Source organism: Stegodyphus dumicola, chromosome 1 (genome assembly GCF_044657685.1).
Source record: "Stegodyphus dumicola isolate Sdum_Otavi_A_Nest chromosome 1, ASM4465768v1".
Taxonomy (NCBI): Eukaryota; Metazoa; Arthropoda; class Arachnida; order Araneae; family Eresidae; genus Stegodyphus; species Stegodyphus dumicola.
In genome coordinates, this window is record NC_140768.1 from 111,768,273 (window position 1) to 111,785,339 (window position 17,067).

The 17,067-nt window shown below is 32.3% G+C and overlaps 1 protein-coding gene across 7 annotated transcripts in view; it reads right to left on the reverse strand.

Moving 5' to 3' along the window:
- Fbxl4 (F box and leucine-rich-repeat gene 4) overlaps positions 1–17,067 on the reverse strand; it is a 123,767-nt gene that overhangs the window by 39,644 nt on the left and 67,056 nt on the right. For all 7 annotated transcript variants that reach the window (XM_085819444.1, XM_085819433.1, XM_085819437.1 and 4 more), the window contains one exon: positions 6,286–6,395. In XM_085819444.1, coding sequence (XP_085675570.1) covers positions 6,286–6,395 — 110 coding nt within the window. The remainder of the gene's footprint in view (positions 1–6,285; positions 6,396–17,067) is intronic.

Genomic DNA, 17,067 nt, shown 5'->3' on the forward strand with positions numbered 1-17,067 from the left:
TCTATAGAACAGTAAGCAGTAAATTATTTTCAATGTCATGGTTTCTTACTATTAAAGAAGAATTCATTAATGGACACGATATGGTCACCTGAATATGGCCAACAAAACAGAAAATCTGTACTCATAATGTTCTAAACTTAGCTTTTGATAAAATCAAGTCTAACAGAATAGTGGTAGTCAAGGAAAACTTTTTTATGATCGACAAAATCAAAACGGGTTGAATACTGATTGTTTATTAAACAAAGAGGTGTAAATTACTAAAGAATTCCTCAGGAACAACCACTGCAAATTTGGCAGGATCTTTGCCAACTTTGATGGTCCAGTGATAGACAAATTTCATGGTTGAGAAGATAATATATAAATACCCAACATTCTTTCAGCATTTAAGAAAAAACTGGTACTTTCTGATCATCTGCACACCCCACCAAGAAGTTATGAAGTTGCCATAATGTCATTATGAAGTATTTAAGTGGCAACTCATGTATGCATGCAGCATGACTTTTTTGGCTCGTGCATAATGCTGAAGTTGTATAGCTACAGAGTCTGTGCAACTCTCTGACTTTTTTTTTAAAGTAAAAATGGATCATTGTGCACATGAAGAAAATAAAAGTGCAAAAAAAGAGGATTTCTAAGAAAAAGTAAACATTTTGTTACCAATGTTTTTTTGCATTTTCAATTTTACTGATTGATTACTCTTGCAGATAATTCTTTATATGCCTTATATTCTTAATATTTTGAAAATAGTTGTTGACTTTTACGCCTTTGTTTGGTGAAAAACTAGTTGGCAATGAGTTCATGGCTCTTTTTGGGGGGGGGTGAGGGAGCTAAAAGGAGGCAGATGATCAGAAAGTACCCCCAAAAAATTATTTTAAACAATTTTCTTTTTAAACTTTACAATCAAAGAAACTATATGATCTAATGAAGTCAAGAAATAACAAGATGCAGTAACTTCAAGCCAACAGTCATTGGAACCCAATAACCTGATATATATATATATATATATATATATATATATATATATATACATATAAATTAAATTATAACTTCATCACAGGGATAACAGCGTTTATTAGGAGAATGAAAAGGTAAGCATTCACAATACAGTAGCAATTAACATGACTACAACTAATATAACTGAAGTTCTAAAGTTGGCAGGTTGCCCAAAACATAGATTATGTCATTTAGCGCTCTGAGAGGCGAACACGAGCTAATAAAGAAAAAAGATATTGCATTAATCATTACATCTCGAGACATTTGGAGGTATAAAATATACAACACCCCTCAATGATTAATCTTTAGTAAAGCAAAATAACTTACCTTAAGACGCATAAAAACAATAAATCAACACATAATATAAAATTACACCTTTAACATAATCCAAGGTTTTGCCTAAAAGTTTTTAGTTTGTTTGGCCCTAATGGCTTTGTTAAAATCTCAACAGTCATTTCATCAGTGCGCAGATATCGAAGTTGGTAATTTTTACTTTTAACAAGATCCTTAGCAAAATGGTATTTAGTGTCTATATGTTTAGTTCTTCCACTGTCTTGTTCGTTGTTTAACATCTTGATATAACTTTGGTTGTTCTCATAAAAAATGCAATTGGTGTCCATTTCATGGATATGTTGCAAAAATCTTTTGAGCCAAACTGCCTCCTTTGCTGCCTTGGCAAGTGCCATAAATTCTGCTTCGGTTGACAACAAAGTCACACACGGTTGTTTTTTGCAATTCCATGTAAATACACTGCCTTGATATTCAAAGAAATATCCCTAGTCGGATTTCCTATCGGTATGGTCATTTTCCCAATCTGCATCCACATAACATAACAACGAATTGTTTTCCTTCTTATTTATATTTCCCAGATGCAGTTTAAGATCTTTAGTTAACTTCAAATATCTGAAGAGCCTTTTGACTTCGATCCAATCGGCTTCTGTTTTGACACTTTTTGGGCTAAGATGGAAACAGCAGCTGTTATGTCTGGTCTAGTATTGACTGCTAGGTACAGTAAGGATTCTATTGCACTTTTATACTCCTCAACTTTATTGTAAGCTTTTGCATCTTTCCTATAATATCCTCGATCAATAGGAAACGTAGATGTTTTACAATCATTCATGTGATACTGTTTCAGCTTTCTCAAAATGTAGCTTGATTGGTCTAGGTAGAAGATACCCTCATTGCCACATTGAAAACGCATGCCTAAATAGTAATGAAGATTTCCCAAATTTTTCACCGAGAAATGTTCACCAATTTCGCTTTCAAAATTTTCACGTGAATCCTCTGTGCTTGCTGCAGTGACCATATCATCTACATGTACAGTGATGTATACAAACCCATCTTTATCCTGTCTTGTATATAAACAAGGGTCATTTTGACTTCGTTCAAATCCTTTGCTTAAGAGAATTTCATTTAGTTTTCTGTTCCATTCATTTGCCCCTTGCTTGAGTCCATATAAGTTCTTTATAAGTTTACAAACTTTATCACCTTCTTCAAATCTGGGAGGTTGCTTCATTTATATATCATGAGATAAATCTCCATTTAAGTATGCTGATTGGATATCATAATGTCTTACTGCCATTTTTTTTTTTTTTCCTGCTATGATAAGAACCATTCTCAAAGTAGTTGGCTTGGCTACCGGAGCAAATACTTCATCATAGTCATGACCATATTTCTGCTGGTATCCTTGATCAACCGGTCTAGCTTTATAGTGAAATAACTTTTCCTTTGCAATCTCATTTGGACTTGTATACCCATTTACAGGTGGTATACCTTTGTTTTGCCTAGGAGATCGCCTTAGTTCTGTATTTTCAGAGATATACTCCTCTTTTGAATTATCTTTAAAAATAGTTAGATCTTCTGTATCCTCCTGTTTATCCTTAGGATGGGGATCTTTTGACAGAAATGTCACATCCCGACTAATTACAATACTGTTGGTATTTGTATCCAGCAAACGATAACCTTTTGTTCCTTCTTCATATCCATGATTTGTTTAACAGACGTGTCGTCAAGTTTTTATCTCTTCTCTTTCGGTATATGCACATATGCTGGAGTACCGAATGCTTGTATATGTGCTAATGATGGTTTTCTTTCACCATTTTTCATAAGGTGTAACTTTAAGTTCTCTTGTTGGCTACCTATTTTGCAGGTTTTACTGTAATAACACCTTCGCCCCAGTACTTGTTTGGAAGATTAGAGCATTGTCATCTCAATTAATGTACAATTCTTTCTTTCAGCGATCCCGTTCTGTTGCGGAGAATAAGGAACAGCTTTCTCATGTAATATTCCATTTTCTTTAAGCAATTTTTCAAAGTCGTTGCTTGTTTATTCCCCTTCTTGATCTGATCTCAGTCATTTTGGTGCTTTCCCAAACTGTATTAATACTTGTTTGATGAAGTGTGTGATACATTGTTTAGTTTCTTCTTTATGCTTCAGAAGGTAAAATGTAGTGTATCTACTATGATCATCATGTACTGTTAGTATATATCTTGCACCACCTGGAGTTAAGTTTGCATTGGTCCACAAAAATCTGTATGCACTAAATCGAGTATCTTGGAAGTTCGCGAATGGTTGAAAATGGTTCTCTGCATGCTTTCGTAGCAATACAATCCTCACATGTCAATACAGTAGAACAGGAAATAATATTCATACCTTCAGCCATAGATTCATTGCAGATCCTTAAAATATCAGCAGGACTTCTATGACCTAATTTTATATGCCAGTCATGAATGCATTCCGTATGGACTTGTTTCATACTAAGAGCATGCTCACTTTCCTTAAGAACATACAAGTAGCTGAAAGCTATTATATTATCATTTTTCACAATAAGGCATTCTTCACCTTTAAAGTTCACTTCATATTCATTACCAGTCAACTTCTTTACGGATAATAAATTTCCAGATAGCTGTGGAACACAAAGCACATCTTTGATCGTAACCTGTATTTCCTCATTTTGATTACTCTGATATTTTACCAAGCAATTACATTTTCCCTGACTAAGCACTGTATATATATGTTAGCTAATGTTATTCACTCAGGAACAGAATTACGATCAAAACTGCTGAATAGAGTTTTGTCATTGCACATATAAATGGTGGCTCCAGAATCAATACACCAGTAACCATGTAAATTATTCACACTTGTAAAGCAATGGTGATTAGAAAATTTTTTGCTTCATTAATGTTACTTGAATTCATAGTTCCGTTGACTTGTTGCTTTTGATTATGGTTAAGCTTCCATTTTGCACATTTCCTGCAGTCAGCCTTTAAATGTCTTAATCTCTTACAAAAGAAACAATTAGGTACTTTATTTTTATCAGCTGGAATCTTACTCGTTAAAGAAGAATACGTATTCTCGCTTCCTTTACCAGGTTCTTTATTTTCGTTTGGACGAGTATACTCTTCCAATATTTTATTTTTAACCAATTCAACAGTTAAATCGGCTTCTGGTCGTGTTTATAGAGCTGTTATTAATGTAACATAATCTCAGGTAAACTACTTAAAATAAATGCAACAAATAAAGGTTCTGAAATTTGCTCACCTAACGCTACTAGTTGGTCCACAATAGCTTCCATTTTCATTAGATGATCGCTCATTTGTTCTTTATTGGTGTACTGCAAATTAAACAGCTTTTTCAAAAGCCCAACCTTTCGGGACAGTGTTGACTTTTCATGGTACTGTTTGAGAATATTCCATGCCTCTTTTGCAGTCGTACACCTTCTTACATGTCCTAATTGGTTATCTTCCAATAAAAGTCCTATAGTTGCTCTAGCTTTTCTGTCTTTTGAAACCCACTTTGCAGTTACTGGAGATGGAGGTTCTGTAATAATAACATCCCATAAATCCTTCTTAATCAGCAAGAGTTCCAGTTTAAATTTCCAAGTATAGTAATTTCGGTCATTCAGCTTTTCGATGCAGATGCAGTTTAAATCCATAACTGCCATTACATAACCATTAACGATGAAAGAAGAAAATGGAAGTAATCACTGTTCATCAATTTTAATCCAAAATACTGATTCAAAATATTACTATTCGATTTTATGAAAGACTTCTCCTAATTTGCTGGGCGCATAACCTGATATATATAAATTAAACTAGAACTTCATTACAAGGATAACAGCATTTATTAGGAGAATGGAAAAGGTAAGCATTCACAATACAGCAACGATCAACATGACTACAACTAATATAACTGAAGTTCTAAAGTTGGCAGATTACCCAAAACATAGATTACGTCATTTAGCGCTTTGAGAGGCGAACACGAGCTAATAAAGAAAAATGAAATTGCATTCATCATTGCATCTCGAGACATTTAAAGGTATAAATTATACAACATCCGGTTCACCCTGAAAACCAATCACTGGCTGATTTCTTTAATGAATCATCACTGTAAACTCCAGTTTAACAAAGTCTCTGCAGCAGAATACCTCAATCTGCACATGAACTTTATGTTCGCCCTTTGCCCGAACTTCGACATCATTTCAGCTGATCTTCACACATGCCTACCTCCAGCTACACCGCTGTGACACTGCCTGTTATGAATTCCGGTTGTAAATAAATATAGTATTAGTAAAAAATTAATTAATTGTGGTGATAAAGAGTTACAATGAAATTCTGGGAACCTTTTGACTGTTCTTCATATTTACAAATACAGCATATACATGTACAAGATATATTTACTTTTTGTGTCAACATATATGTGGCGTTCCGACAGATACTTCAACTTCTATTCATGAGATGGCGCCACGTGTAAAATCCAGTTCTTAATCGGAGCAGCAAAGCGACGTCATTACTCACTCAGACTTCTCATCAGACAAGTGTACGCGATGCTAGTATGAACTGTGTTCCGAGCTCTGTGTTGATCTCTGCAATGTAATTTAAATTGTAATTTAGTACTTTTAATATATTCTTTTGTTATAGGAGATTGTCTACTCTTATTTTCTTTAATTATATCATGCATTAAGCACGCGACCACCAAATATACATTGCATTTTGTATTTTTTCCTTTTTTTGGGGTGAGAAGGGTATTACACTTTATATTTGCAGTTCTTTATCTGAAATGCAAAAAATGACTTTTTAAGTTTGATAATAAATATATATTAGTAACTTTTTTATTTACTTCATAAATATTTGATTTCTTTCATTGCAGTACCTTTAGTTTTTGAATAGAATATGACCAGTGTTAAAGAGAAAATTTCTGGCCACATAACATATAATGCTCATTTTTGGGGGAAAACAAATATTTTGCCATGAGTAAATTGGAAAAAGATGGATAAAGAGAAACTATAATTCATACTTAACAAAGCATGAAGGAGGAATACGCCCTTGATTACCACACCATGATAAACTTAACCTTTTACAGACTTTTAATCTTGAATGCAAACCCTTCAGAGTTGACTCATTTACCTAAAAGAAGGGGAAAAAATCCTTCAGAATTCTGATGGAATCAAAAATAAACAATAAATTTATAAAGGCAGCACAATGTGAAAAACTTAAGTATAAAAAATATACAGTGGACTCTCATTAATTTGAATTCACGAGGACCAGTAAAATTGTTCGAAGTAGTCAAAAGAAATTTTGAGAATCAATTTTACCTGAAATTTACTAAGCTAAATGAAATGAACAAATAAACAATATTTTGTTATTTATGCTTTATCTTCAAATATTAGACATATACAAAAAATTACAATATTAATACATATTTGAAAATGAAAAAAACTGATTACTTTTTGTCACCTTAGCCTTGTTAATTTTAGACATGTTAGCCCTTTTTTTTCTCATAATAGATATATTTCTTATGTGATATTTTTTTTTCTGGTAATAGATATCATATATAGATATCATATAAGCTGTGCAAGAAAAAGTACATGGAAATACTCAGTATATAGCATAACTGACTTTCTGACGGTAACAAACACAATTCAGAAACACGTAGATCAGTTCTTCAGAATCAGAATATTCCTCCTTGTAGCATATTTCATGGTTAGTTTTAACAATTTTTTAATTAACTTTTCACAAACTTCTAAATCTCTATTAACTGAAACACAGCCTAAGAATGCAATATAATAAGGTATAATATATATTATAATAAGGTATTTTCTCCCTCCTTTCCACATGCCTTCTCAGTGAACTGAAAGCATGCTCAGTATATTTTTGGGAGGTCCAGAATTCAAATCCAGTGAGGACATTTCAGATTTCTTCAGTTTCCTGACATCAAAAATTTCTAAAAGACTCTATATGTGGCACTTGAACTAAAAGGTGGTGGACAATAACACATCCCCACCAGGATTTGGAAATTGTGTCTCTTAATCCCCAATTGCCCTTTAGAAGAGTGAGTATATAAGGTATTTTCTCCCTCCTTTCCACATGTCTTTGTGGGGTAACTGGAAACACACTCAAAGCATATTAGGGAGGTTCAGAACTTGAATCCTGGTGAGGGCACTGTGGACTTCTTCCGTTTCATGAAATCAAAAAATTCTAAATCATTACAAATTTTAGCATCTGAATTTTTCAAAAAGTTTAGGATACTTGCATATTTTCCTCTCGGCCATTTTTGAACAAACAAAATCTGTTGCCAAGCAGAGTGATTTAGTGCTAATAATTTCACAATACAATTGAAAGATCTTCTTTCTTACCTTGATTTTAAGCAACTTCAACCAGTTTTTTTTGCACATTATATCCATATTCATTATCTGACTAAACAAAGAACGATCTGTTCCTTCAAAACTTTTGCCAGAATAACTGGCAAAACTTTGAGCTCACATTTATTTAATTTCTTTTTGACTGCTATATCTGTAACTGTTGCTCATCCAATAGAATAGATAGTGACCTGCTCCTTCAAACATCTATCAGAACGACTACCACAGAGATGTCCACCAACATATATAGACAAAAGAAAAATACATAAGAACCAAATACAGGGTTCGTATGCATTTCTGCACATGGAAATTAAGTACTTTTAAGGACCATTAATGAAAAAAATTGAGGACCTATGAGCAAATGTGAACTGAATAAATTCAATTAAAAATATTATCTATGCCTGAATTTCACTTTTGTAATACCATCCTAAAAATGAAATAGATCCATTATTACTAAAATGAATTAATATACATAATTATTAATAAGTTTGAGAATGAAATACACTTTAAGCAATTTATAAAGTAGCATTAAATATTTTACACTTTTAATATTTGGACATATTTTAAAGATGATAAGTGACATTTATGTTTTACTAACATTTAGCATTATGTTGATTTTCTTTTTATGTCTCATTTTGTCACATACTTGGTCAGTCTAGAGGTTTAATAAACAGCAGGTAGATTTCATGTCAAAGGGCATAGGTTAAAATGAGAAGATCATAATCAGCATGATTCATAACACAAGACTGAATGTTGTCACAGCTGCTGCTTGTTTAGAGACAGACCTGTTCATCAGAACAAACCTGAAAGGCCTGATGTAGGCACGGTTGGCAATTGTTGAGAGTAAGTCAGTCTGTTTGATGAAGTTAGTGTCGTAGATTATTGTAGAATTTCAGGGGTTGTAGCCCAGTTAATATACCTTAAAGTTCCAATAATCCATTAAAGTATCAGAAGAGATAAGTTATTTTGTATTATTTTAAGTCTCACTAGATGGAAAGAATAAGTTTTACTTGAATTTTTACACTCGCTTTAATATGTAGAGATAATTTTTAAGGGTAAGCAGTTAGTTACAAATAATTAAATTACGTAGTTAGATAACCTTAATCATTATGGATTTACACGGCCACTATTAAATTTTATTTTTTAGCAATATTTGTTAAAAAAGCCCTATTAAAATCAAAATCTAATAAAATTTCACAGTTTAAAAGACATGAAATTTATGGCATTGATTCTTAAACGATGTTAGGATAATTACACATTAAAAGCTAAAAACATTTATGTTTTGTAACAACAACACTCAACAAAATATTTACCCGTCATTTTAATTTGAAGCCTTCCCAAACATTTTGGCTACTTTATATCGATTTCCTTCTCTTTAAGCATATTTTCTAACAATTAGAGATTTGTCTTAATATGCAAACCAATGCTCTCACTATTTTCTGCTGCTTTATTAAAATCAAAATCCCTATTAAAATCAAAATCTAATAAAATTTCACAGTTTAAAAGACATGAAATTTATGGCATTGATTCTTAAACGATGTTAGGATAATTACACATTAAAAGCTAAAAACATTTATGTTTTGTAACAACAACACTCAACAAAATATTTACCCGTCATTTTAATTTGAAGCCTTCCCAAACATTTTGGCTACTTTATATCGATTTCCTTCTCTTTAAGCATCTTTTCTAACAATTAGAGATTTGTCTTAATATGCAAACCAATGCTCTCACTATTTTCTGCTGCTTTATTAAAATCAAAATCCCTATTAAAATCAAAATCTAATAAAATTTCACAGTTTAAAAGACATGAAATTTATGGCATTGATTCTTAAACGATGTTAGGATAATTACACATTAAAAGCTAAAAACATTTATGTTTTGTAACAACAACACTCAACAAAATATTTACCCGTCATTTTAATTTGAAGCCTTCCCAAACATTTTGGCTACTTTATATCGATTTCCTTCTCTTTAAGCATCTTTTCTAACAATTAGAGATTTGTCTTAATATGCAAACCAATGCTCTCACTATTTTCTGCTGCTTTATCTCCTAGCTTGTCAACTTCTCCATAATGTACTTATTACAATTTACTTGATCTGGTAAAAGTTAAATAGTCCAAAACCTCTGATAGACGTTAAACAAATTATCGCTATGTCTAAAAGTTACTACAAAGTCACATAAAGGTTTAAATAAACCTCTAACTTAAAAAGAACTTAGAACATAAAGACATGTTCTGATGCTAACAAAATCAATTACAGCTAACGGTGACATAATTAAACAAGAACAGTCAAATTCAAACTAAAAATGTGGAGTGGTCAAAGATTATACAATTTAATTTAATCTGGCTCAGTGCAGAGAGAAAATTATGCCACGTGCGCATAACGTCATGCGAGTGACAGTCGCTAGTTCTTGCCATTTGTTTACATTCGTTGCATCAACAGTTTCATTTGATTTGTGTTGTTGATTTGCTATTATACCTGGTCAGAAATTGCAAATTGTTCTGTATCGTTATGTCATAATTTAGAAGGAAAACTAGAAGTCAGGGTGTCACATACCATCGTTTTCCAAGTGATCCAGAACTTCGTAAGTTATGGATTGTTCGCTGGAAAAAAGCAGATAATTCCAACATCGAAAATGCAAGAATATGTGCTCTTCACTTTACACCTGATGACTATGTACAGGATCTAAATGCAGAATTGCTTGGTTCAACTTCTAAAAGGGTGCTGAAAGACAATGCTGTTCCCACTTTACATCTTACATCATCATCGTATGAAAATAACTCACCAATACATTATATATGTTGTACTTCAGAAAACTGAAGTTAATCTGGAGAGAAATATTTCTGACACGAATGATTCATCCAAACTGATGCTAAAAAGAGATAGAGCAAGCAGGTGTCAGGCTTGCAAAACAAGCATTGGAAAATTTAGCTTTCCTTTCCCCAAAAAAGAAAAGGGTATAAGCTGATAAGATAGACCATGCAACTCAGTTTACACCCAGTGACATGTCTGATTTAGTTGAAGTGAGACATTATCCAGTGACACATTTGAGTTAGTCGTTACAACCAGATAAAATATTTGCTTATTTTTTTAATGAATTTATGTAGTTTTCATACATAACTGTGAACGAATGGATACATTAGTATATGTAATTGTACATTAATAGGTCATTTTAATAATATTTTACATTTAAATTAAAATTTTTTCTCATTTTAAATCCCTTTTTATCATAATCTTCATTTTGCGAATGACACTTTTATCACGAGATTGTTTTGACCTCCTCGGTGATTTGTAGCCAGAGGGTGCACCACACAAAGAGTTAGTTGCATTACAGTACGTAAGGGGAGCAGACGCGCCAAAATGTCGGGCGTATTACCGCAATTTGAGGTAAGTGCATCGTATCTGCCAGGTGGCAGAAAACTAGTACAGTCAAAAGTCGTTAATTCGGACACCCATAATCCGGAATGATCTATAATCCGGACCTCAAAGCTAAAAACTTTCTGCGCATGCGGCGAGTTGACACATACGCATAGGCGTTTACGCGTGCGCGTAAGACCTTTACGACTGCGCATATGTGTGTGCGCAAGCGCAGAATACGTTTTCGCTCGCGCGTTTTATGTATAACGGACGGTATAAGCTAAAATTATCTATTTCAGTTAATGTTGATGATTGCGTTGTTCCTTAATCTTCGAATTATTTCCGGCTTATTATTTTTTGCAGACTGTAAGAGCAATTTATAAAAGTAAACTTGAACTTTCGATTATGTCAAATAGAATTTCCGATACTGGAGATCTCAAAGGATCTACAAAACGAAAGTATGTTCCGATGTCCATCAAACAAAAAGTGGAATTGCTGCAAAAAATGGATAAAGACATGAAGAAGGTGACAGAAAGGTTAGTGAAAATGAAAAAATTTCGATTGACAAGTTAGTCGGTATTCTCGGCACAGCAATTAACGGAACTTGAACAGCAGAACTTTGTAAGTGAACAAGAAATTATGTCTGTTTATAGCATTAAAGAGAAAGTATTATCTCATAAAACGAAGCAACTTAAACAACTTACATTGAAAGAAATGTTCAATAAAGTAAACAAATAAATATTAAGCTTTTTTTTTTTCTAAATTTTGATACCCTTTAGATCATAATTGTTCTTTATTTTATAAATTACGGTTTCATATTTTTAATTTTAGAATTTCTGCATGCCATCTTACGAGATTTAAACTGATGATCTATAATCCGGAAAAATCGATAATCCGGAATCGCCGAAGTCCCGACGAGTCCGGATTAACGACTTTTGACTGTATGATGTATCAATTTACATGCCAGGTGGCAGAATATGTGTATCATGTACATGCCAGGAGTCATAACGCCTGTAAACATGCCAGGTGGCATACGGCTTGTAAATAAATTGTAAATAAATGTACAGTAAAATATCTTGGTGCAATAGATCAAGGAACATGCATCAAACAACCTTCTAATCACTTGGATACATACATTTTTTTTTTTTTTTTTTTTCTGGTGACACCAGACTTGATTTGTGAAGATGAAGAATGGATAAAGAAAATTAGTGAGTTCATGACTGAAAAGCTGGGATTTAACGCGAAGAAATTCGAGGTAGGCCCTTTTTCATTTTTCCAGTTTTGAATAGAATTGTTGATTATTATAGTTGATAGAATCTAATGGTAAAATGGAGGCTATGAATAAAGCAAAGAAGTTACTTTACCACTCGGCCGCTGGCGGGCCAGATTTAAATCAAATGCCTCGTCATTATAAATATCACAAATACACATCAAATAGTTTTCTAGTTGCAATTTTCTAATTTCGACTATGCATAATGTATGCTTTACGCATGCGCGCGTTGAAAGAAATGTTTAATAAAGTAAACAAATAAATATTAAGCTTTTTTTTTTGTAAATTTTGATACCCTTTAGATCATAATTGCTCTTTATTTCATAAATTATGGTTTCATGTTTATAATTTCTGCATGCCATCTTACCAGATTTAAACTGATGATCTATAATCTGGAAAAACCGATAACCCTGAATCTCCGAAGTCCAGACGAGTCCGGATTAAAGACTTTTGACTGTATATGAAATTAACCTTTCATATAAATTAAAACAATAATCTTTAGAGAATTATTTTCTATTATACTTCCTTTCTTGCATTAGGGTTGCTGCAATTATTTTTGGCAGCACTGGCATCAACAATAGTTTGGCGAATTTTTACGGTCCTCAAAACGGAATAGTACCGAAAAGTGTTATGTCAAGAAGGATAGCCAAATAATTATGCATACATATACAGAAAGCGCTAATTTTGTACTTGAATGTAAAAATTAAAACTGTATACAAATATGGCCTTATAGGTTAGGTCATCAAAGTTATTATGCAATCAGACAATTTGTAAGAGAAAGTCTTGCAGAAGGAATAAAATTAGATAATTGCAGTCATAATGAAAGCTGTTCAGAATGCATAAAGAATAAAATGCAGCAAATTACTTATCCAAAAGTTGCTAGTGTTCAAGCAAGAAAACCACTAGAACTTATACATAGTGACATTTGCGGGCCTATGCTTACTCCAAGTATTGGTGGAAAACCTTATTTCATAACATTTATTGATGACTTTACTAGATACACTGTCATCTATTTACTCGCGAAAAAGAACGAAGTTCTTAGTAAATTAAAGGACTTTGTTGGTATAATAAGAAATAAATTTGGAAGAACCATACAGACTCTTAGAACCGATAACGGTGGTGAATATACCAGCAAGGAAATGAAGGAATTTCTATCAGATAACGGCATCAAACATCAATTAACTGTTCCCTTTTCGCCTCCTCAAAATGGTGTGAGCGAAAGAAAAAATAGAAGCCTTACTGAGATGACCAGGTGCCTGCTGTCTCAAAGCCGACTTTCAGACAAATTCTGGGGTGTAGCTTTTAACACAGCAAATTACATCCAGAATTGCCTTCCAACCAGAGTTTGTGATAAGACTCTCTATGAATTATAGAGCGGAAGAAAACCTAATTTAGCTCATATGAAGCAATTTGATTTTACAGCTTATGCAGCTTTTTATGATTTTCCTTATGTACACTGCTAAAAAAAAAAAAAAAAAAAAAAAAAAGGACAGTGCTATATTTCCATTATACTGGGCCAATTGGCAAAATTCAAACTGTGTTTTTCATGTCTCAAAAGCGCGACTTAGGATATATATTAGATTTATATATAGCTCTATTCTAACATAGGTATTTTGACACAAAATCGGATCTTTTCTGAAATAACATACCAATTTTTTTCCATATTTCTATTCTACGACTCAAATTATGCCAGAATACCAAGTTTTGAAAAAATTGTATGAATAGTATTTACGATATTAGCTCTCAAAATTTTAGCTCCTCAATGTTAATTGAATTTGGCAAATATTTATGAATATCTCTTTTTTTATTAAACTTTTATTACTTTTCCTTTCACATTTCCAAATTTAGGTTCATTTCAAATAAAATTTACTCATTTTAAGCGTTTTATTTTTTAAATTTCTATTTTTAAATAATTTCTAAATATTTTTCGAAAAAATTTTGAATCATAACCTATAAAATTTTTACCATCATCTTAAAGTAGGTGTATTTTTAAGCATATCTGCAAAAAATTAGACTTTTTTATTCAAAATTTTCTAAGATATACACGAATTTACATAATTTCGCGTTTTGAAATTTGGCACCTTTTTTTTGAGCGATAATAACGCCAAATGTGGTTTACGGATTTTTGTTACAGTGAATTACTACAGCTATTCTTAACCTTAAATTTCAAGTAAAATTTTATGGAGAATTAATTATATGAAATTTTTTCCCTCAATGATGTGTAATAAATATTTATTAATACTATATGAAAGGCTATTTTTTTAAATTATAGATGATATTATTCAAATTTTTAACTATTTTTTAAAATTTCTCTTTTTCTTCCTTTTTTTAAAAAATTATTTGTAAGAATAAATTTTTATCTTCAGCGTTCTATCGTCTGCTACTTTACTTTAACTTCGTTTAAATCGAATTGTCTAAAACTGAGAACTTTCGTTTAATGTTTTATTTGAATTTTACGGAAATATTTTATGACATTGGTGTATTTAATTATGGCAAAGCACACTAGGGCTATCTGCCTAAGGGGAGGGATGCCTTCGTGGAGGACTTTCTAAGGGAAACTGGCTCGTATACACGTTACACATGAGGAAAACCATGAAAACACCCATGCAGCCAGTCCGTTCGTGGGATTCGAACCTCCAACCGAACTATCAGTGTTCAGCGACTTTACCGCTCGGCCGCTGGTGGGCTATTTTATGACATTAACTGCATAATTTATTTATAAACAAGCTGTTGCTTATGAAGTGGCTGAAAGAGCGGCTGATACTATCATCCATATTTTTTTAAGCACAGTATATTTTTATAGAAACATAAGATTTAGAATAATCATTTTTATAAAAGTCAAATTATAATATAAACATAGAACCCTTTAGAGACAGAATTAATGGAATTTCAATGGTTATGTAGAAATGATCTGCAGCTACTTAATGGCTGGATAAGTCAGCAGGTTCTGTGGACAAGTAAGAATAATTATATAAACGACACTCAAATTCTGGATTCAATTAATATCGAGGGTACGATGTTTATTAAATGAATTTAAGAAGTTTATAAACATAAAAAATCAACTCATTTTTTATCCTAAAATGTATTTTTATGCGTAGCGTATTTTCATTATATCCTTAAAATTCTAATTTAGAATGTAATTGTCAAGAACTGAATTCTAATCATCAGTAATATAATAAGTAATTATTACGGTTATCAATAAATCCTTCTTATAAAGTAATTGCAAATATTTCGAAAAACTTTCTGTCTGAAAGCAAATATTTCTAATTTTATATTAATCAAGATTGCGCACGATATTATTTATTTGCACTTCAATTCTTACCGTTAGCACTAGTAGAAGTTACAAATCAATTATATTTAATTAAGGAATGACCATCTAAGTTTAGAAACAGCAATTCAATTATTGGCACCGTATCTTTCATGTTACTCCCGATTGGCAAGCTATATGATTTTTGATGAGTATTCAGGTTTTGCTAGTAACTTCACTTGGAAATTGTGCTTAAACTAGGTTAGTTGGTTATTTTAACATAAAAAGAACATGGGAGCTATTTGGTTAAGATGTTTTCATAGAGAACCCTTGTGAAGAGAACCTAGAAAACTACAAAAACCAACCATGCAGTCTGGGTTAGACTTCGCAACAAACAATTAGTATTTAACAATCTTTTAATGCTAGGCAACTGGTGAGGCTCCAATTAAATCTCCAATTTAATATTTTATTTGTAAATATTTAAAATATTGTTGTATTCTTAGACACAAAAAGCAGAATTTAAGTTTTGTTAACTCGTTAGTAAACTACCAAGCCGTAGTGCAAATGAATATTCAATTTCTTTTGCAATAATTGTATTTACTTAACATTCTTGGAATATGAGCTAAAGAAGGAATGTTATCGGAAGATTAAAGAAGTGTTTAAATCCAGTGATATTAGGTTTGTCTTACAAGCTCAAAATCAAAACGATTCTGCAATTGCCCAAGTATTTGACTTGTAAATGGCTGTGAACAGTGGCGTAGCGAGGGGGGCAAGGGGGTGCATGATGCCCCAGGCGTCGCTTGTAGAGGGGCGCCAAATGATCACCAAACAAGATTTTCCGGAAAATTTCAGTTTTTATTTTGATCGATTTCTGGAAAATATATTTAAAATTAATAACTATTGTAATATAATTAATTATTTATTTTCTTGATTTGTCTGATAAAATGTGTAATAAAATGTTTGCAGTACATCAGCCAAAACGTTCTTCCTGACCATTTTATTTCTCCAAAGTAGAGATATATTTTTATTTTTTTAAACGAAATGCACGTATATCTCCCGCTTTTTATTTTAAAACGATAACACGTCCGTGTCCCGAATTTCTCAAACACATCAAGTTTCCAAAATCTGATTCCATAATCTGGAAATGACATTTTAGGAAAATCCTAACGCTTTCGCTACAATGGATTGCGTTTGACTCTCCTGTGAACGACTGATGGCCTTCCTGGCTACCGATTCAACTAAGTCATCTTGCTGAGACATCGTATATTCACTGCTCCGAAGCATTCAACGCATGTCAATTGTTTTTAATCTCCTATTACAAAAGGAATACTGCAGGTCGCTTCTTACTCCTTATCTAAAACGAATAGTTTTCGATGTCACAGACTAAATTTGCATATTCCCAACTTGTAAACGTTATAATTTTCCTTTATAATCTCTTCTATTTCCTTTTGTTCAAAAAGGTTGTCCATTATATAGTTATTTTATACCAAACCCACAATATTCCCTAATTGTTTTGAGCAGTGAATATGATTGCATGACGTTACTCTGCAGTAGAAAAGAAACGGA